The sequence below is a fragment of the Ammodytes marinus genome, assembly GCF_949987685.1.
Source record: "Ammodytes marinus genome assembly, chromosome: 5".
NCBI classification, from domain to species: Eukaryota; Metazoa; Chordata; class Actinopteri; order Uranoscopiformes; family Ammodytidae; genus Ammodytes; species Ammodytes marinus.
The window spans coordinates 12,832,087-12,854,944 of NC_137234.1; the positions used below are offsets into that span (position 1 = coordinate 12,832,087).

Here is a 22,858-nt window from a genome sequence, read left to right on the forward strand (position 1 = left end):
AAAAATATGGTTTTAGTGTTGAATACTTAAAATAATATTTTAGCACATTGAGGAAAGGGCAGTTTTTTTTTATTCACCACTACAGAAAACTTAACTTGATGATTTGGATGCTTTTGAAATTGAAAGCAATAAGGTATCAAATCAATAACAAACTTTTAAACATTCAATTCAGAAAGACTATCCAGTTTGTTGGTAAACTGACTTTTAGTTGCCATAGGCCAATTTGAATATGCTTTCAAATGTACCCTATTTTTATTATAACGAGTCGTCAGTCAGTCAATGGTTGAAGTCTTCAGATCTTTTTTTTTTTTAAAGATATTTTTGGGTATTTTTATGGTTTATTGATAGTGTAGAGACAGAGAGGGGAGTGACATGCAGAGAACGACCGCGGGCTGGAATCGAACCCGGGTCCGCTGCTGGCTGAGGCCCATGGGGGGGACGCCCTACCAACTGAGCTAAGGGCGACCTCAAGTCTTCAGATCTTTAATAGAATTAGTACCACAACATTGTATTAGTATTCCATTAGAATTAAATGTTGCATTCAAATGTACTTATGTTGTATTTAAATAAAATGATTCATTACGATCAATGGCTTCTTTCTGTGTGTGTGTGTGTGTGTGTGTGTGTGTGTGTGTGTGTGTGTGTATACAGGTCCTTCTCATATAATTAGCATATTGTGATAAAGTTGATTATTTTCCATAATGTAATGATAATAATTGAACTTTCATATATTTTAGATTCATTGCACACCAACTGAAATATTTCAGGTCTTTTGTTGTTTTAATACTGATGATTTTGGCATACAGCTCATGAAAACCCCAAATTCCTATCTCAAAAAATTAGCATATCATGAAAAGGTACTCTAAACGAGCTCTTAACCTAATCATCTGAATCAACTAATTAACTCTAAACACCTGCAAAAGATTCCTGAGGCTTTTAAAAACTCCCAGCCTGGTTCATTACTCAAAACCGCAATCATGGGTAAGACTGCCGACCTGACTGCTGTCCAGAAGGCCATCATTGACACCCTCAAGCAAGAGGGTAAGACACAAAAAGAAATTTCTGAGCGAATAGGCTGTTCCCAGAGTGCTGTATCAAGGCACCTCAGTGGGAAGTCTGTGGGAAGGAAAAAGTGTGGCAGAAAACGCTGCACAACCAGAAGAGGTGACCGGACCCTGAGGAGGATTGTGGAGAAGGGCCGATTCCAGACCTTGGGGGACCTGCGGAAGCAGTGGACTGAGTCTGGAGTAGAAACATCCAGAGCCACCGTGCACAGGCGTGTGCAGGAAATGGGCTACAGGTGCCGCATTCCCCAGGTCAAGCCACTTTTGAACCAGAAACAGCGGCAGAAGCACCTGACCTGGGCTACAGAGAAGCAGCACTGGACTGTTGCTCAGTGGTCCAAAGTACTTTTTTCGGATGAAAGCAAATTTTGCATGTCATTCGGAGTCTGGAGGAAGACTGGGGAGAAGGAAATGCTAAAATGCCTGAAGTCCAGTGTCAAGTACCCACAGTCAGTGATGGTCTGGGGTGCCATGTCAGCTGCTGGTGTTGGTCCACTGTGTTTTATCAAAGGCAGGGTCAATGCAGCTAGCTATCAGGAGATTTTGGAGCACTTCATGCTTCCATCTGCTGAAAAGCTTTATGGAGATGAAGATTTCATTTTCAACAAGACCTGGCACCTGCTCACAGTGCCAAAACCACTGGTAAATGGTTTACTGACCATGGTATTACTGTGCTCAATTGGCCTGCCAACTCTCCTGACCTGAACCCCATAGAGAATCTGTGGGATATTGTGAAGAGGAAGTTGAGAGACACCAGACCCAACACTGTGGATGAGCTTAAGGCCGCTATCGAAGCATCCTGGGCCTCCATAACACCTCAGCAGTGCCACAGGCTGATTGCCTCCATGCCACGCCGCATTGAAGCAGTCATTTCTGCGAAAGGATTCCCGACCAAGTATTGAGTGCATAACTGAACATAATTATTTGAAGGTTGACTTTTTTGTATTAAAAACACTTTTCTTTTATTGGTCGGATGAAATATGCTAATTTTTTGAGATAGGGATTTTTGGTTTTTCTTTACTTTTTTGCCAAAATCATCAATATTAAAACAATAAAAGGCTTGAACTACTTCAGTTGTGTGTAATGAATCTAAAATATATGAAAGTCTAATGTTTATCAGTACATTACAGAAAATATTGAACTTTATCACAATATGCTAATTATATGAGAAGGACCTGTATATAATCATATAGAGAGGTTGAATTACTATGTCAATATGTATTTATTTTCACTCTTTAGGACACAATTCCAAACTAAAATTGATGAGGGATGTTCTTTTCTTTTTTCACAATGCTAAGCATTGTTTTGTCATGTTCTGTATGAAGATAATTCCAAAATAACCAACTCAAGTGCAGTGCATTATATCAGAATACATTAAAGCTGCTGCCAGGATGAGACATTTTAGTATTTATCTTGAATGTTATCAATTCTTATTTTTAAAAACATCATTCTAGGCTTGAAAAGCCAAATATTCATAAGAGTGGTTGAATTGATTCCATAACACAACAGTATTCATGAAGAGAAGTCACTCTGTTCAGAGAAACTCACACTTTGGTCAGTTTTTAACCATTTGAACGCCTGAAGGGATGAAGCCAAGAAACCTTTTGATTGTTGGTTGATGGTTAATTTAGAAAGCTGGGTTGTCCATGAAAACCAGTTATAAAGAAGTCAATTTCATGAAATAAAAAAACAGTCATGTGATTCAAGTTTTGTAAAAAAAAAAAATATGTATTTCAATATTTTTAAATATATATTTATTTATAAAATGTCTTACTTAAGGATCACCTTATATGACGGTTCATGTTTCTTCTTCACTAACAGCAATGTAAGGGAAATCCTGGATGGTGTGAAGACCCTTGTGCAAACTCATCAAAAAAAGAAACAAGATGCAACAAGAACTGTTTAATATCTATTAGGGTAAGACCAAATAATACAAAAGTAATACACAAAAATGTATTTCTCATTCACCTCATTCGTGGAGACATAGCCTCCTCAAATAATTCACTCACCTCATTATAGCATGTCTCTACAGAATGTTTTTATCCATTGTAAATATATTGACCTAACCTCAAGTCATTATATATTTATATCTAGTTCTGATATAGTACATGATAATACATATCAAACAACATACAGTACATGTGGGAACATGAGGAGGAGTTGATGGGGGAAATGGCTTTCAGAAGCTTTTGATACAGCAACATGAAATGTTGAAAAGTACTAGCACTGCAGTTCCTGCTACACGATTACTATACAGATGTCATTTATTTTATCACATTAACTGTGCTGTATGTACATACGTCAAAAAAAGGTTTTGGACTGGTCCAAAACTCCCCGAAGACCATTCTAACTTACTACACACCGAGAAAAGTAGCTTGTTGGTTAATTTTTGTGCATACTTTACACTTAATTTAACATATCAGCTACAGTTAGCGCATTAACTAAGAGATGAGTGTGTGAGTAGTACAGTTACAGGGTTATACTTTGTAACTACTGCAAGTCTGCATCTGCTGGTGAAAAATGTTATGCAATTCTTAAAATTATACCAGTGGTGTCAAACTTAAAAAAACAGGCCCAGTTTTTGTTTTTTACTTTCTGACGTCTATATTTAAAGCCTGCACAACAGGACCCAACTTGAGCATAATATTTTTTTGTATTTAATATATTGATGTTGGTATTGATCCACTGTGATTCACTGTGAATTAAGTTGGCACTAACTGTCAACAATCTGTTACCCACAGCCAAAGAGCTTCATACTTCATCCACACGTCATCCAAAATACACAGGCACACACAAAAACAAAAAATAGGTACAAAAAATCAAGAGTAAAACAACAGTCTATTGAATACCACATGATCACAATCAGACAAGACGACTCACATTTTTGGAAATAATTAACATTCGGACACATATCTTCACATCTGATTGGATTCTAATACTGTTTCACTGCAGTAAACCATCTACTGAACCTTGAGGACGTTTTCAAAGAAGACTTGAGGCGAAAAATCTTTTCACTGAAATTGACACAACGCCGCCTCTGACCGGGGCACATCACGCACATAAATATTCCCTCGCTTTAAATTTTCACATCAGAAAGAAATCATTGGCTCAAAATTATTTTATATTCTATGTCCTTTTATATAAATATCATATTACAGCTACTCATAGAATAACACCAACAGCAACAAAATGACACACTAATGCCTGAAATCCAGAGCTCCAGAAACAAGTAGTCATTTAAACATTTACATGTAGGGGTAAGTGGGAGAAATTTGCCATATGGGGGGAAAACATCCATCACTTCGTACAATGCCATGACCACCTACAACAATGATTATTAATATTTACTGTATAACTGACCACCCAGCACGTGTTTTGGTTTTTCTTTTACTTTTTAACCTGTACAACGGTGGAATGTTTTAATCCAATGAACTCCTAATCCTAAATACTGTATGTGCTTCACTTTAACATATAATCACAATTCATTTCACTGAAATCAACCCACACTGAAAACGTAACCTGATGGAAACCTAACAACCCGATTAGTTGATTAACGGTGACAAAAGCCCGACATGTTGACACTCAAAGGGCTTTACAGGTAGAATTTAAACAGCTCTTAAAAACTGTCCTGAGAATGTAAAAACAAAGGTCACCAAAACATAAACTGTTAAAAGTTTTTTGTCTGGGATTTAAAAAGTTTTAACTCTCAGAAAATGACCTGGGTAAAACACCTTCTTGGTAAATTGTGAGTAAGATACTGCTTCAGGCAAAACTTTTCTGATTTAAATTATATTAGAATTAAATCATTTGATACTTTTTATTCATCTTCCTTAATTTTTATAATGAATTGCCAATAGTTTTTTCAATATTTTGGGTAAGTAATTTTTTTTTAAATGTATAGTTTACATACAGAGTAAGATAAAGACTATATGTTTTTTGGCCAGCATTTAAGGAATAATATGCACATCGATCGAGCATTATCGGTTTTCTAATCTTGCTCTCAGCAGGAAAGTCGATAAACGCAATTCCCAAATTTGTCAAAATATTCTTTTAATGGGAAACCAATTAACTGCCAGCTGAAAAGCAAGCAACCACAGCACATCGACTGTGGGGGAAATCGTTTTTTAACATTTGGTGACCTTCATGGCTAATCAAAGTAAACACTCTTAACAATGTAGCTACTGCAATATAATCATTTTAAAAAACACATGAAAGGTAAAAGACGTGACACAGGCAGGGGTAGAGCAGTCACTCTGTGCTCACCACAGATGAACCTTACCTGAATAAACTGATGAAGCACACAAACATTGACCAGCTAAAATTGAGCAGCATAATAGATTTAGAAAAAAACAGAAAGGAAAATAAAAAAACAGCTTTTCGATAACTGGCTGTTGATTTAAATGTGAACTGACGGAAATGAATATCCTCCACGTGTGTCAGAATTCAATAAAACTACACTTCCACCAAAAACACGACTTTGTTCTGTTTAAATTCATCTTGTACAGTGTTATAATGAAGGGCACCTAAATTTGAATTGTGTTCTAAAGTGATCCCTTTTTTATCTTTCTCCCACACAGACAGCCTGACCCCCTATACTCTGTCCTACATGGGGGGCTCATCATAGTTGTAGGTTGGCGCTGCTGAGTACTGGTTCTGCTGCACGGCCCCCTGCGCTGCTCCCATGGCTGCCTGCTGAGCTGCCTGCTGGACATGGGGGTTCTTCCAGGCCCCGGTGGTCCACTCCTCCTGGGCCTTACCCATGCTGCCTCCACTGCCACGGTAAAAGTTATGAACCTACAAAAGACAATTTACCATCATCATTACCATGGAAAGGGTAGTATTGACGTAGGAACATTGTTTTCAAACCACTAATGATGGCGGGACTGTAATTTAATTGGTGCGATATCTGTGTGGGCGGCGACTTATAACAACATAATAATATTGTTCACTAGAATTTCGAAGGCCATGCCAGACATAATTTGCCATGGCTCAGTCCGAGTTTTGATTAGAGCAGTCTTTACTTCCCTAATACATTATGTTGTTGTTTTCGTTTCGTTGTCACGTTGTTTATATGATTATTATAATAGTATTATAGATGTGGTTGTGGTTAGGATTAAAGTATTGTGCATTGACAATATAACACCATATGCATTAAATCTGGGTTTAATTACACTGAACAGTCTTTGGCTGATGTGAGACCTCCATACTGTTTTAGTTTTTTAGGCACGACTCAGCAGGTGTTGAAATAACAAGAAGCGCAAAAAAAACTTTCACAAAACACAAATGAATTGGGTTAACTAGGCAGCATGATTTACTAGCTTCCAATCTTTGAGGTCATGGTATAATAGTATGATAATAGTAGCAGTACGCCTATCATTATAGTCCATATTTCCTTACATAAAAATAAAGTATAATTCAAATTGCAGATCAAATTTAAAGAGTCCTTTTACTTAATAGAAGCCAACAAAACACTCAACTCTGCTACTTTTCTATTTTAACTGAAAGAGGTAGAAATGTAAAGGTCACCTTTGTGAGGGCGATGGTGGAGAGTACAGCCACACCAGTAAACATGATGGTGGGAATCAGCATGACCACAGCTGAGCCAATGTTGGTGCTGAAGAAAGTGATGGTAGCCAGCCAGCCACTGATGGGAAGAACATAAAGAGTTAGTAACATCATTTCATGTTTATTTACAGGTTTTTGTCTATATCCTACGTGAACCAGAATCACCTGGCAGACAACAGTTACCCTATAGAGTGTAGACTAACTTATTCTCCCATTTTAATATAAATAAATCCCTCTGTTTGGTGCTGGGTACGGTATCGTATATACAGAGGTGGTGGAAAGCTGGATTTGAACCCAGCTGAAGACTTTTGAGATTTTTTAAAACAACATGTTATACACCTATCTCTATTCACGTGTATTCACAACATATTTAAACCTATTAGAAATGTGTGTTTGAAAAATAAGTCCTTACCACACTCCCCAACCTGGAATGCCAACACACTGGATAATACTGATCACCACCTGGGCCATGAAGACGAAGAAGAAAGCCATGAAGTTGAAAGAGCTGTCGTCCCTGCACAAAGCAAATGGAAAAAAACATCAGAAATGATGCCGTTCACCAGAACAGTGGGTCGTGGTGTGGACTATGACGTGTCTCACTTGAAGGCCTTGTAGATGGGCCTGAACCAGCACACGTAGGAGCACGGGGTGAAGAGGATGAGCCAGAGGAAGGCCATGCCGAAGTTGGCCGCTGCACCACCTCCGCACATCCACGCCAGACAGCCAATCAGATTAACAGCCAGCGTGGCACTATTAACTGTCAACGGCGCAGAGAAGGAACATGGTTGACCAAGACATGAAGGACTGAAGACAGCCAGTATCCCACAGGCTGCATTGCTCACTAATTCAGCAGGACCAAATCACTTTGAATCTCAGCGACTACTCAGCGACTAGTTTAGGCTCTACTGTATATTAAAGCTACAATCGTTTTATGTGGACTGGAGCTACAGTTTAATTAGCAAACACAGCACACAGTTTCTACTCTACAAGAACCATTATGTGGGTGGGAACTAATTTACTTTTTCACCAGACTTACGTTCTTGTTTTCAAGTGGCAGAACCTATGTAATGATGGAAAAAGATACCGAGATGCTCATGTGAATATTACAGTTTGACACATTACTATAAACTTCTGCAATCAACCATTGTCTTCTTCAGTGATTAATCTGCCAATTATTTTCTCATTTAACAGATTATCATCGGTCTATATAATCCTAATTTTTCTTTTAAATGGCTCATCACATTTTCTCAGAGTCTGATAGGGCTTTCACACCGACACGGTTCCTGTTCTGGCTCTGGTTCTTTGGCGCTGTCTGGTGAACCAGCCTGCGTTAATACCAGTTAAAATGGAGCAAAAGTTTAACCCCCCTAATGTAATGGTTTTATGCTGTTTTCTGCTGCTCTCTAACTTCTCCTGGAAGTCGGTTGATGCCCAAATCTCCACCAAGCATTTAGTTTCCTGGGCAGAACACTGACATTTTTTCGTTTCTGCTGACTGGACATTGTTTCTGTCTTTGTTTCCTTCCTCTAGTCTTAAGAGCTTAGACAGGCCCCTTGATGACATCACGGTCCTCTATTTTTTGGTTACAGCTGAGAACCAACTTTTCAGGTTCACCAATTTATTTTAGGTGTGTGAACGTGCCGGTCGGCTCAAAAGTAGGTGCTGGAACTGGAACCAGCACAGAGCCTTGCCTGTGTGAAAGACCTATATCTTATTTTGTCCAACCAACAGACCAAAACTCAAAGATAGTCAGCAATGAACTTAACATTTTCAATGATATGTACAAAAGAAATCCTCACATTTCACTTAATAAAGAGATACAATTACTCAATAATCAAAATCAGCCGAATTACTTCAAAGAACCTGATATAGGATTTGTAAAATTGTACATATTAAACTGGCTCTGTGCCAACAACGAAACCGGTAAGGCGGTAAGGCTGGTCTCACGGCTACAGTGGATTGTCTATGGTGTGTGGGTCTCATAATATTTTGGGTAAAACAGAGTGACATGAGAAAACAGAAGTGCTGAACAGGTTCACAGCTTTATGATGTAAGCTATATTTAGTAAAACATTTTGAACATGTAACATTGCACTGCAAGTCAATGACAAAATAAATTGACTGCGGAGTCACTCACAGATCCATAGGTAGTAGAGCCTCTTGCACATGGTGCGATTTTGGTCTGGGATCTCATTGAAGTCTTGATAAAAACATGGCCTGAGGGGAATGAAGCGAGGCAGGGGAGGGAAGTTGTTTTCTAGGACACAAAGAGACAGTTAACAGCAGCTGCCCACATGCCAAATTCATACAGAAGAAACCAAGTCAAGACAGCTGCATGCAGGATATGAATGCAGCCTTTTATAAATGAGTTGAATTTCCTCCAGTCACAGCATAACAGCGTAACACACACTGTGTAACAGCTGATCAGAATGGAGAGCTTACCTGCCATGATGACCGTTCAGTATTTTCCTCCACTTGCAAACAGGCACACAGACTTCAATCTCAGCTGCCTTGGACACCAAACTGCAGAGGAAGAACAGAGCTGTTTCATCAAGTGCACCATCACTCTCACACTCTAGGTGACAGGCTACGGTCCTCCATAGGCCTTACTGGGAATGCATGCACCCACTTCAATGGAATAAAGGGACTTAAAGGCTTTAGCTTCATCATGAGAAAAGAGGTGGTGGCCCAACCTATTTCAGTGCATTCACAAACATATATTGGTGCAACATTCACTAAATAAAGATGAAAATGTTTCCTGGCCACATAGCCTATTACAGCTGTGTAGCCTGATGCGCGCGGTGGGAAACATTGTCAGGCCTTGTCCCGATCCTTTATATGTAGGCTATCAATAAACTATGGGCGTAAAATAGGCGTGTTAATGCCTACAAAGGGAACAAATTGGACATTGCGTTGTAGAGCTGTAGGCTATAATTAACCACATTCCACATTATTTGACCGTGTTTGAAAACCACATTTCAATGCATATGATGGTGGATGTGGGCTAAGCTCTGAAGGGCATCTATCTCCTGCAAAACACAACTCCCCCTACCATAAAAAAAAAAAAACAGACTGATTCCGGTTATTTCTGTGCATTATGATCTTTTAAAATGTCCTAATTGTGCATTTGCCTTGGGTGGATGGCAGTGATGCTGCAGTAGGGCTCAGCTAGTGCATCGTGATCACAGGCGATGGAGAGGCGTCCTTCAGCCTGTGCGACACGATGCAACGGGGCTGCCGAGCAGGTCAAGCCCAAACTCCTTACAATAAACCACCCAGGATACAGATTTCGAGGTTTTACTGAAAGCAGAATCCCATTCGATTTTTTGTTTTTTTGATAGACTACATCCATTTCCCTCATCCCTTAGATGGATTGTAGCCTAATGAATGAAAATGTCGTGATTAAAATACGCCTTACCTCGCTAAGTTAGAATCCCTCCGTTCGTTTAAATTGCATCCTACGGATCAATCGGCGTTACAACAAACAAGAGGAAACATCCAGGTCCGGCGCCGCTACGACAGAAATATGACGTTAACGGTTATTCCTCAAATGATGGGTGGTTTGGGACTGATAGGCGGTCACGTGACGTATGGTCTTTTCTTTACGCACATATTCTCCTCCCGCCCTCCCCCCTCCAGCTGGTTTTACCCGCCCGGGCAGGACCCAAGAAAAAAAAAAAGATTTGTTGCTGGCCTGAATTACTTCCATGGCCTGAACCGACCAATCAGGGAGCAGGGATATTTCAACTAGCCCCGCCCCTCACTCATGCTGAAAAAAACACAATAACATTATTATTATTATTATTATTATTATTATTATTATTATTAATAATAATAATAATAATGATGAAGATGATGATGACGACGATGATGATAACAATAATAATAATAATAATAATAATAATAATAATAATAATAATAATAATAATAATAATAATAATAATAATAATAATAATAATAATAATAATAATAATAATAAATAATAATATTAAAATAGGACTATCCCATTTACAGATCTAAATATGTAATGCAGTCCAACTCTGAAGGAAAGAATATCACATTGATAAAGGGGGTACAAACCATGGTAAAAACATAATGAACCAGATGCCAATATATAGCCTACCTTTATATCATTAACTACAGTTACATTTACTACTTGTACTGCTAAATTACAAATATAAGGCAAGTCAAGTTTATTTGTAAAGCCCTTTTAATCTACAAAAGATTCAAATAATCTTGTTTATTGGATGGATAGGATAGGACCAGGCACAAATAAGACTTGTGCTTCAGACTATCCTTTTTCTGTCAACAAATGATTGTGTGAAATGAATTAATTTAAACATGAATGATGATTTGTATTCACAGTTACACAAATGTTTAGGTTAATTCCTTATAATGTACGACATAAATACATACAATACATATCATTATCTAAAAGCTAAGTTATAAGTTTGTGTAACACATTTTTTTTTAAATAGACTGAAAATATGTTTTTCAACATGAATACACATTTCATTGACATCAGTGGTCGGTTCCACTTTCTCATACTCTACTTTTTAAGAGTTTATGAGACTTGTGGCTTTATTGCAGGTTTAAGAAAAAAATATTATGATGATTTACTAATCAGTTATGCGCCATATAGTACAGGCATTTTGTGAGAAAATAGGGGTGGACCTTAAAAAAATAGCAACCGAAACCATTCCAACTGTTTTTGACTCATGAATATGTAATAAATAACATACTAAAAGTCTATAAGGAATCCATGTGGTGGAAAGTAATTTTTTAAGGGTTTTCTTAACCACACCTTTTTTGCCAATTTTCGGCGTCTAAAGTACTGTTTTATGGTAGAGGGGATATGTGCCAAATTGTTAACCTTTTCAGAAAAGCATGAAGCTTGGTACACTTATACAGTTTGGGGCCCTGAGCAGTTTCAAATATCTAGCCATTGCAAAATGTGGCGACCATTTTACTTTCCGCCATAGCCTAATTATGCATTTTTCCTCATAACTCCTGAACCAAACATAATAACACATAACTAGTGATGTCTAACCCTATGTTTTCATGGTCAGGGATTACAATAATACCACATACAACATCAGAAACAGTGAAGGTCAGTAGTTAAGGGTGAATCCAATGTTTTTCCGAAAATGAAAGCCCAATATCCGAAAACATCGCTGTGACTTTATAATTTGGGCCTATGTTGCATAAACATTGTGTAGCATTTTATGAGTTTTAATTTTGTTCTCTAACAAAGACATAGGCTTAAATGTTTGTAAAATAGCCTATTATAACAATATAAGAAAACACAAATATTTGTGAATGCTAAACTGGCACAAATTGATAAATTTGAACTGATGAACATACATTTTAATATGAAAATATTTTGGTGCACAGACTTACTACTAATTCAAAGTGCAGCCAGAGCAGTACTAATGCAATGTGAAAGGGGTACATCAATGCATACCATGAATGCATTACCCTCTGACCCCCTCTGGGGTGTGGTAATTTAAGAGGGGAGGTTAGAAAAGACAAATTTCAATGTAGCCTCATGTAATTGACTAATAAAAAAAACTCAACTTAGTATTCAGATAGACTTTTACGTTTATTTCATAGTTGTATAAAGCCTTGGAGCAAGTTTTCTTAAACATAGTGTGGTTTTCCTCATCGTCTTCCTCATCATCACCCCCAACCTGAGATGATTTTGCACCCCCAGATTATTTGCAGGTACCGCATGCAACAGAGCACTCAATGGCATGCCTCTTTCATGTGCACTTTCAGTTGTTACAGTCTGTCTTGCATGTGCATCAGAGACCCATAAGAGTATCTGTGGAGCTGTTAGTAAGGCAGTTTTGATATGGACAAGCACCCCATCATCACTCTTTCAATCCCCATTTGTGAGGCGGCATGGTACGTCCGACAGTTCCTTTTCTGTTGGTGACCACTGAGTATGTTGATGAACTCTGCTTTATTTTGTTTGAAAGGAACTTGCACGTTCTCACCTATGACGACGGCTGTTTTGGTCCTCCCACCTGCTCACCTACATTGTGCCATGTCTTTGGTCGATCTGCCCTGTTGAACATGAAAACTTCCTCTCCATACTTCCTTTTGACATATTCGCTGTACAGTTTACTAATGTCTTCATATGTATGTGCACGTGTCCGATCGATGCGCTGAACAAGTTCCACCATCCAACACATACTAAATATGACCTGTCCCTTCAGGAAGGTCAGGTGTGTGGAACGTCAAAATGGCATCTGTTAATACTGGCTTCTGTGGCTGTCGAAGCAGCAAGAAGGTCTCAACTAGAGCTGGAGGAGGACTGCACAGCTCATACTTAACATGGATCCCAGTTCTTGTGAACCTTTTGCAGCAATTATGTGTCACTTGAAAAGGATCCACCTGCACTGCTTCACAATCAATCTTCACTGAGGATCTTTGTACTGATGGTGATCACTCGACCCCTCTTCTTGAATGTGTTCTCAGCAGTAGTTTGTCCATCCACGCTAACCAAAATGGTGTTTCCGATGGCCTTTGACCTAGCAACATTTGAGGATAGGTGCGAGACACTGCACAATCGATTCAATTAGATTTGGAGAGACGAAATGAGAAATTGAGAGTAGAAATGGGGCAAAGAGGGAATGACATGCAGAGAACTGAACCAGGCCGTATTCAAACCGGGGCCTGGGCCTCTAGGGGGACACTCTAACCACTGTGCCACGAGCGCCCCCTGTAATTGTGTCTTTCTTGGAGATTGTTCAGAACTGTGTGCGTTGTTAACTTCAGCACAAGCTTGCATGGAGTGAAGCCATGTCAGATGTTGCAGCTATGTCATCCCCTGCACTCTTGTGAGGCCACCAATGGTTTTCATACTGTCATTAGAACCTGCTCAAGATCCATAGACATGCCAGCCCATAGGCGATCACTCCATCTGACCACATGGAATCCCTCTACAAATATCTGGTTCAAATCTGGATGTTCCAAATGGACCTTGCACATCCATTGCACATACAGTAGATGTGGGCTGATTGTGTGTAGAGATTATGCCCTGATACTGCCATGAAAGGAAGCATTTCTGATATTGTTCCATAGTGAAGTTCCCAATTCCCAGTACGTTCAGCTCTCACAAACTTGCTAAATATGTTTACCAATGGATTTTAAGGATTCAGTTTAGCCTTTGAGAAGTCATCTTATTCTGAGAATCACATCAGAATGGCAAGCTTTCTCTGCAGACATCGCTCTATCAGCTTTGCATAGATTGCAGCAACTTCATTGACACCAGAGTTTTTTAATCGATCTCCAGCAGGTATCATCCGCTGATGACATTTCTGCATCACAATATTTTGTATCTCCTTGCAGCTGAAGGGGAGCCAAAACAAGTGCATCACACAGATTCAGGCCATTGAGGACACCATCAATGCCAGTTAATCTTATCCTTTTCCCTGTCATAATGTGCACAACGGCATTGGCTGCATAGAAAATCTCCATCACTTCCTCTTCCCAGCACCAGCCATAACATGCCCAATGGACCCCTAAAAACTAATATCAGTGTGGAAGCCCCAAAGTCACTAACATAACCTCTGGGTCAGCTTCTTTCATAAGAAAGGCCTTCCACCAGTGGTTGATTAATGTGATGATTGGGGTGGAATTGTGGCAGTGGGCATGTTCACACATAGGCACTTACACTTATCTTCTAGCTTGGTTTATTATTGTAATACTAGCCTACAAAGCAGTGGTGGAGAAGTGGCTACTATCAATATCACAATGCAGAAATACTTTAATTGTTTGTCTGCCAAAGGCAAAAACTGTATATAAGTTTAAGAGGTCAATTTTTTAGGGCAGCAGATGTGGAAGGAGAAATAGTGTTGTTTTGTTTCTACAGTGAAAGTTGATAGCTCTTTAAACATCAGCCAAGTATTTGGAATGGTGCTTTCAACGTCCCTCGTACATTTCAGTCCAATTGTGCTTAGGGAACATACTGTACTAGAATTATGATGAAAACACAACAAATACGAATGTACTTGTTTTTTATAACCAAAAGTAATTGTGTGCTATTTCTCATTATTATTTTACTGAAACTCACGCTTAGCATTATTTATTGTGTGAAATATCTGCCGTGTTTGTATTTGTAGGCTACATCTAGTCAGTGAACATCCACTTTTCCCATTGTTTTAAACCCACCTGAAGGCAGCAGATCGCAAAGCTAATGTTAGCTCTTCCTGCAGTGCTATGAGTTGAGCGAGACTGAAGGTAACGTCAAAATAATGATATACAACTAGTATCTGTCAAGCGTTAAAGGTCTGTGCGCACACAGGGACGTGTTCCCGACAAATTCAGGATCCCACTGTAGTCCGATAAAGCTGTTTTTGTCCTCAGAAACGTATTCGACGTTAGATACATTAGCAGCTCGGCACTTGTTGTGGCACAGCTAATGTTAGCTAACCTCACACCCTCTTTCCCTGGGTAGGAAAGACAACAAGACAAGCTAACAAAACACAGGAACGAAACAGCAACGTCAGCGAAGTTGTCAGCATAGAAAAACACGTTCATTGGACTTTTTGTCTTGAAGTGTCAGTTTTTGTATTGATATTGGATTGACCATAAAAGTAACAGTAGACGATAACTTTTTTTTTTCTCAAAAATGAATAGTGCCTACGTGGGCTTAGCTTCAGTGTTTGTTTGCTCAACAATTCCTAAATGACTTTCGTTACCTGATCTGTTTGGTGTTTCATAACCATGTTCCTACTGATCCTTAGAAAGGTCTTAAATTAATTAAAAAAATAAGGCCTTACTTTGTATGAAATTTAGACATTCAAATAATGGTAGCATCTATGTATTATACTAACATAATTTGCAAGTGCTTCTCACATTTACATCGAGCAGAGATGTATGATCTGATCTGGACACGATGAGACATTCCTTTGACATTACAACTATTGTTTTAATCTTTTTAGTCATGTATTTTCAATGACCTGAAATAAAATGATAACATGCCAAATTAAAACAGGATATTGATATTTTTTTCAACATTGAAGGTGCTGTTTTTTTAGCTGTCAATTGACCAAAGAAGTTATGTTTTATGCAAAATGTTTCCATGCCCTAGGTAGTTGATGTCGTTTTTTTTCTACAGTTTTTGTAAAATTGACCTTTTAAGTAGATTTTTTTTTAAATATTACGTTTTACATCTACAGGTTCAATTTCTTCCGTTTAAAAGAAAATATGCATCCCCTTCCTTTACACATAATTGTTGCAGTGTTAGTACTGTAAACAATCATTAGGGGATGCAGAGTTTAAAGTTTGGCACAAAACAACAATTTATAATCAATTTAAATTTTCCCTTATACAAATTGTCATGGGGTGCTTGCTATGTTGCTAAGCTAACTTTTGGCTGCTCTCATGCGTGCTATTTTATCACCTCTGTCTGCAGTGATGGGAATGCAGCCACCGCTTCCACCTGAGGCGGTCAGAGAGCTGGTGTGCTCCTGTCTGCACAGAGACCCAGTAGCAGCTGACCTTCGCTGCAGCCTGTTTGTTGCAGCTGCACAGAACTACAAGAGGGACTCTTTGCTCAGACCTTTCCCTCCAAGATACATAAGTGCTGACAATAAGGACTTTGAAGAGCTGGTAAGATATACACTGACAGTCACAAAGCTTTAAAACACCCTCTATTAGGGGGCGCCTTTAGCTCAGTCGGTAAGGCGTCCCCCTCCCGGGCCGGGCCCAGCAGCAGACCCGGGTTCGATTCCCACCCACGGTCGTTCTCTGCATGTCACTCCCCTCTCTGTCCCGTTTCACCTCTGTCTCTCTGCACTATCAAATAAAGCATAAAAATGCCCAAAAAAAAACACCCTCTATTGGTACATGCAGGCACTGAAATAGTTTTAAGTGCCGTTATTATAGATAGTATAAGTAAACAATAAAAGCACAAAGGTTGTATTCCGAATCGCATACTTTCTACTATATAGTATGTAGAAAAAAGATTTAGGATGTCCCGATTCTTGTGGCCAGATTTAGGATGGTTAGAAGTACCCGGATGTTCTACTTCATCCAGCCAAGATTGTTTGGGTTGAAAACTGCATCCTATTTGGGCGATTCTGACCCACAATCCAATGCGCACGTGAAAAGACGTCACATCGACGAAGCCTCTATATGAAAACAAACGGGGATGCGACGGATATAAAAGCAAGAGGCAAGATCAAGGCGCAATGATATGATGAAATAAGAGAGTAAAAGTATGTCCCAATAGTATGCCTACTGCATCCTAACTAGATTATTTTTATCGTCGGATGTAGTATGTAGAATAGAAAAAATAAAGAGTATGCGATTCGGAACGCAACCAATGTGTGAATTTGGAGGGGAAAAAATGGTGACACACCATGAGCATGTTGTGGCATGGTAAACATACACTTGGTGGCAGTAATGCGCTGTGAGAGGTAGCAGTGTGTCAGTCAAAAACTGTGAAGAGCAAGACTGAAAGACAACCATGTAGATTAAACAACATAAAAATGGCTTTGCAAATGGATTAGAGGTAAGTGTTTCAAGTATATAAACAACACACATCAGTCAGAAACACTAATGGTGCATGGACTCCACTTATATAGCACTTTCCCTGGTTTTTCACTGACCCAAAGTGCTTTACATTGTTTTGTACGCATTCACACATTCATACACCGATAGCAGCAGATACCACGCAGGGTGCAAGCAAACTATCGCGAACAATTTGGAGTTCAGTGTCTTGCCCAGGAACATGTGGCGGAGAGGCTGGGAATTGAACCACCAACCCTGCAATTCACTGGACGGCCCACCTACCCGCTTTGCCTTAGCCTTAGCCACCTCGGCACATAATAAAGCTGCTTATTTACAATAAAACATTATAGACACTTTACATTTGCACAGATTGGGAGTCATACAAAGATATGAAATGTCTTCATTGGGAAAGGTACTTAAAGCTGGGGTATATGATTTGTGATTGGTCAAAGTTAACATTAGGGCTGTCACGATAACCGCACAGATGAAATACTGCAATATTTTCAAGCCAATCGCAGAGCATGGGCGGTCACCGCAACAACCGCACGTGACGTCCACGTTATAAAAGGTGACGAACCCCCGTTTTTCAAAACTCATATTTGGAAAAAAGATTTGAAGACCAGATCTTGTTTTTAAAAGGAAATACATTTTATTTATTAAAATCATATACGAAAATAAAAACGCATTGAATAAAACACTTTTCTTCATTGCAAATGAACAGTAGGCCTAGAGCAAATAGACCGAACTCTGATGTGTGACTTTGTTCCTCTGCCCCGCTGTGATCGCTCTCGCTGTCATCTCTCTATGCTCTGGTTCGGTCATCCTCGCTGCTGTCCTCGGCATCTGAGACGCAACATTTATTTAATGCTCAATGCTCATAGTTAATCACATAGCCTAGTGCTGAAACAAAAGCAATAAACGCCGTGGTTTAAGGCTGAAATGATAACCGGGGCACGTTACAGTTGTTGATTGGAAGGCTTCCGCGATCTCCGTTATTTTCAGTTTACAGCCAATAAAGTTACAATCACAACGACCGCATGGACAGCGTTTAAATAAAGCCTCTTATTCTTATTATCATTAGGGCTTTGAAGCAAATGATGAAATCTAAACATTACGGCGGCTGTGGTGTGCGTAAAAGGAAAAGCGCAGTTGGCAATCTGATCTCTCCTTACTGCCGCAGCTAAAAAGCCAATCGCACAGTCGATTCCTGCCTCTGACACATTGACTCGCAACATAATGAGTCGAGGCTTTGCATTGGCTTTGGCGATTTCTCGTGCCTCTTGTTTTCTCTCCACACAAAGCGTTCTCTCTCCCATTGCACACATGCCCCGGCTGCTTCCGAGAGCACAGACAGTGTTGGTTCCAACTGATAAAAAAATAAAATAAACACAACTGAAGCTATGTAAAGCGCTTTGAGTGCGAGAAATGCGCTGTATATATTAAATATAGCCTATTATTATTATTATTATTATTATTATTAAGCTGAATGGTCGCTCTGGTAACGGGACGACGAATACTAGACCCCGAATATAAGACGACCCGACTTTTTACGACCTATTTCCAAGGGAAAAAACCCCGTCTTATATTCGGACCAATATGGTACAAACAAGTTGGCTTAATAAATATATAATTAGGCCTAAAAAAGGGGTGGAGCAATTATATTGCATACTGTTTAGCCACTGTTTAACTGTTTAGCCACCCTGACTCACCGCACGGGGTATTCCTTCACCGCGACAGCCCTAGTTAACATGAGCTGTACACTTTGACCAATCAGAGCGAGGCTCCGATTCTCTGTTCTTATTGGCTGTTGGGACTGTCCATTCACTTTGGCACGACGTTGTTGGTGTAGAGCAGTGGTTCTCAAAGTGCGGCCCGCGGGCCAATGGCGGCCCGCAGAAACATATCTGGCGGCCTGCATTGAAAAAAAAAAAAATAATATATATATATATATATATATATATATATATATATATATATATATATTTTTTTAATTGAAACGCACGGAGGGGATGCGTCCCCCGTAACAGTAAAAACAGTACAGGGGTCGAAACACTTAAATATCCCTTCTAATTGTTTATATTCATTCCCCAATTATTAATAATAACACCCCACAGTGGACTGTACCATCTTAAACTTGCCGACGTTCGGCTGGCCTCAAGTGTCTAAGGATGGATGCTAACATTATCTGGTTTCTAACTCTTTCTATGCTCTTTTGCCTAAAGTTTAGCTAACGTTAGCTAGCTGCTGATAGCCATGGACCTATCTGCTTAGCTGGCTGCTGATAGCCCACCCTGTTAATTTTCAATGTATAGTGTCATAATAGTTAACACTGCTGCTACATCATGAGAAGTGAGTCCTACAAAAAACCACTCCAAAAGGTGATACGTTTTCAATGTGCAGAAAGTTTTGAACAATAAAGTAGAAAAAATATTTGAATGCAATACAGAATGCCTCAGTGCCTTACTGATTTATATTCCATTAGATTTGCGTCAATGGGAGCTAGTTGTCTTTTCCTTAACATGTCTTCCATAAATAAATACAGAAGACACAAATTACTGCATAAAAATTAACCAGAATGCACAAAATGAAGTGTTCGAACCTCAAATTTTTCTGGGGGACTACCCCCAGACCTCTGCTTTTAATGTGTCCCCCCCAATGTTGAAATGAAACCTAGCCCTTCATTTATTGATTAAAATGTGTTAATTATACATTATTGGATACAGACTAATACATGTAGAGACGCAACCTGGCCATTGAAATGATTTCAGTTTTTAAAAAAAAATTCCTTCGGTGGCCCTCGGTCCAATGTTGGGTTCCTAAATTGGCCCTCAGCTATCAAAAGTTTGAGAACCCCTGGTGTAGAGCGTGTCAGGGAGGGACCAAAGAGAACAAGTGGAGAGGTTGAGGTATTTGGATTCAAATCTCTATCCTCCCAACTGCCATTTTCTCCCCAAATCATATACCCCAGCTTTAACAGTACAAAAATGACAAATACAAAACAATTATTTAGAGAATACTGTTGACAGGCATGAACACTCATGTTGTGGCAATGAGATCAAAATACATTTGTTCTTCTTCTCTAGTTGGCAGATGTGACCTCTTTGCCTGGTGTGAGGGAGTTGGTGCGACTACGACCCCGAGAGGGAAATCATCATCTGGCGCTCACACACTGGATTCTCTCTTCAAAGAGCTTTGCTGTGAAGACACTGCAGAAAGATGAGGTACATTTTATTTTATACAGACTATAAATATATGAGTAACCACAGCACCTTTTACTTCTTTCTTTTTTTGTTGACAGTATGTCTTTCTCCTTCAGTATGCCAAACTTTGTGAACTGACGGAAAATGAAGGGATTTCTGCGCCTGTGCCAGACTTCCTGTTTGAGCTGGAGTACTGTGACCAGATGAACGCCAGGTTTGAGAAGACGAGGGCCGCGAGAGACGTCTTCTACGCATTCCACGGGAGCCGACTGGAAAACTTTCACTCTATCATTCACAATGGGCTGCACTGTCACCTCAACAAGGTCAGAGCAGTCATGAAGCCTTCCTCTCTTTTGTCCAAAGGCCATTTGTTTTATCATCGTAGTAGAAGAAGCTGTTGAGAGTAGCAGAGCAGAGATAACCAAAGGAGGAAGTGGAAATCAGAGAAAGTCTCTTGTTGTTTCTGTCTGACATAAAAACTCAGTTGCTCCCGTTTCTCTTCCGGATGTTTTGTGCAGAACTCTGTGTTCGGAGAGGGGACCTACCTCACCAGTGACCTCAGCATGGCTGTCCTCTACAGTCCTCACAGCACCGGCTGGCGAGAAAGTCTCCTGGGTCCACTGCTCAGCTGTGTGGCCTTGTGTGAGGTCATTGATCACCCAGATGTTAAGTGTCAGGTGAAGAAAAAAGGTATGTTGACACACTTAAAAATCCTCTTACACCGATGTGCAAATCGCTTCACCAGACACTCATCTCCTTTTTCAGATTCTGAAATCATTGACCGTCAGCGCTCAAGAGCAAGGAATAGTGAAGGAGGAGAGGTACCGCAGAAGTACTTTGTAGTCACCAACAATCAGCTTTTGCGAGTCAAGTACCTGCTGGTTTACTCTCAGAGGACACACATGTCCAGGTAAGAGGCTCCTGGGTATAAGGTACTTTGGACAGTATGTCATTGACCTGCTCAATGCAAACACACACTTGAGACAAACTGGAGACTGCAGGGCTCTTAGTATAGTTATGTGTGAATTCACCCTAATTTAAACTTTTGTTCAGTGAAGTGTAGATTGAGATGGAGATTCTTTTTGTTACAAATAATAAACTACACTGTTATAAATACTTGTCCATAGTTTGGGGCATAAAAGATACACATTAAAGTAATTGACAGTTGCGACTCATGAAGGAATCAGATGTGTTGGTACTCTAAAAATGAACTCAACTTGAATAGGAATATAGAGTAGATGTAGCTCCATAAAAGCTTAACAGAAATAGATGAATATTTTTTTTTAAACGTGAGAAAAAGAGTACATTTTTGGTTGGTGCTTGGAAACAAAAGGTAATTTTTTTGTGTTATTCCTGCTCAGACATTCTCGCAGCACCTCCTGGCTCCTCCGACACCATTTTGCCATCATGATGAGCCTGTACCTTCTGCTGCTCGTATTCATCGGTGCCTTTAACTCCACCACCTTCGTATCCTTCTGGAACAGACTGTTCAGGTGACAAGACGACAGGACTGACTGCCTGGATGTTTGACTATCCACAGTGCCTACCTGATCAGACAGACCAGAGGCCTGGGGCAAAGATTAAAAGTTGTATGCACCTTTTAGACTGTTTTCTCTCTACAGCCATTCTTTTTCTTTACGTGTAGCTGTTGGGATCTTCACTGTGTATTCATTTTTGTTCAAACAGGCAATAATACCATTCTGCATTTAAACAATGTTATGCAATGTTTCATCTGTAATTTGTATGTTTTGAGTAACCATCCCGTTTTGTCGATGATGTTTGTCGCTGTTTGGTTTAAGTCGTCTTCAGTCTTACTAATCAAATGGTTCAAAGAAATAAATGTATAAATAACTGGAAGCGGTGAGGTTGACTGACGACTCTTTAGTGTTTGTCTGTTGACCAGGCACTAATGAACATTTTCCAGTTTAAATGCTTACTTTTCAATGGTCTGAAGTTTGAATCACTCTGTTTTTTAGGAAATAAATGGGAATGGACTCATGATCTTAATTTGCTGAATATATTGCTTCGGTTGAATAAAGGAAAAAAATAAAGATCGATCACAGAAAAGCCAATGATAACCTCATTCATGATGATTAAGTTTATGCTTTGTTATCCTTAAAGCAAAGGAGCTGCATATCCTCCTAAAGTCAACCGTTTCATAACATTTGCAACAATCTTTCGCACCAATAAAATTATCATTTTGTTTAAATGTTTGACTGAGGTTAGTTTGTTCCAAAGTTGAATGAAAAATCTGAAAAGTAACTTAAAATGATAGTCAGTCAGTCCCCAGAAAATATCATGGTTTTTGGACATCCAGAGAATTATCATGTAAAAATCTCTCTGGAGCTGCTTTCCGCACTTCAATATCTACTTGAAGGTCACTCCTTCGTACTAATCTCTCATACTTTTTTGTTCCAGGGTTTTGTGTCGTATTCAAACTTTAACATGGGTTTCCTCTGACAGGGGCACATTTATTACAGTTGAGACGCAGACAGTCCTTTGTTAT

The 22,858-nt window shown here is 39.4% G+C and overlaps 2 protein-coding genes across 3 annotated transcripts; one reads left to right on the forward strand and one right to left on the reverse strand.

The window, feature by feature from the left end:
* Positions 1-3,213: 3,213 nt before the first annotated feature.
* Positions 3,214-10,180, reverse strand: scamp5a (secretory carrier membrane protein 5a). Its single transcript, XM_080028239.1, has 7 exons — positions 10,047-10,180; positions 9,071-9,151; positions 8,766-8,885; positions 7,230-7,386; positions 7,042-7,143; positions 6,591-6,708; positions 3,214-5,858 (listed from the first exon to the last, which is right to left on the reverse strand). Exons 2-7 carry the CDS (start codon positions 9,075-9,077, stop codon positions 5,667-5,669), a joined length of 696 nt encoding a protein of 231 aa, XP_079884365.1. The 5' UTR covers positions 9,078-9,151; positions 10,047-10,180; the 3' UTR covers positions 3,214-5,666.
* A 4,638-nt stretch (positions 10,181-14,818) lies between these two features.
* parp16 (poly (ADP-ribose) polymerase family, member 16) lies at positions 14,819-22,530 on the forward strand. Of its 2 annotated transcripts, XM_080028341.1 has the most exons (7): positions 14,819-14,875; positions 16,053-16,249; positions 20,236-20,373; positions 20,469-20,675; positions 20,871-21,042; positions 21,118-21,262; positions 21,714-22,530. In XM_080028341.1, the coding sequence occupies exons 2-7, from the start codon at positions 16,055-16,057 to the stop codon at positions 21,847-21,849; spliced, it is 993 nt and encodes a 330-aa protein (XP_079884467.1). In that variant the 5' UTR covers positions 14,819-14,875; positions 16,053-16,054; the 3' UTR covers positions 21,850-22,530. The 2 variants fall into 2 exon arrangements, with proteins under 2 accessions (XP_079884467.1, XP_079884466.1); XM_080028340.1 differs by having other exon boundaries at positions 20,871-21,262.
* Positions 22,531-22,858: the final 328 nt, after the last annotated feature.

Bases quoted from the DNA above. Each gene is read 5' to 3' on its own strand.
- scamp5a (XM_080028239.1), bottom strand. The intron at 6,709-7,041 runs GTAAGGACTTAT...TCTTCCCATCAG, and splicing joins ATTCCAGGTTGGGGAGTGTG to TGGCTGGCTGGCTACCATCA. The intron at 5,859-6,590 runs GTGACCTTTACA...TGTCTTTTGTAG, and splicing joins CCACCATCGCCCTCACAAAG to GTTCATAACTTTTACCGTGG.
- parp16 (XM_080028340.1), top strand. From the start codon at position 16,055: ATGGGAATGCAGCCACCGCTTCCACCTGAGGCGGTCAGAGAGCTGGTG. The intron at 16,250-20,235 runs GTAAGATATACA...CTTCTTCTCTAG, and splicing joins ATAAGGACTTTGAAGAGCTG to TTGGCAGATGTGACCTCTTT. The intron at 20,676-20,870 runs GTCAGAGCAGTC...TGTTTTGTGCAG, and splicing joins TGCACTGTCACCTCAACAAG to AACTCTGTGTTCGGAGAGGG.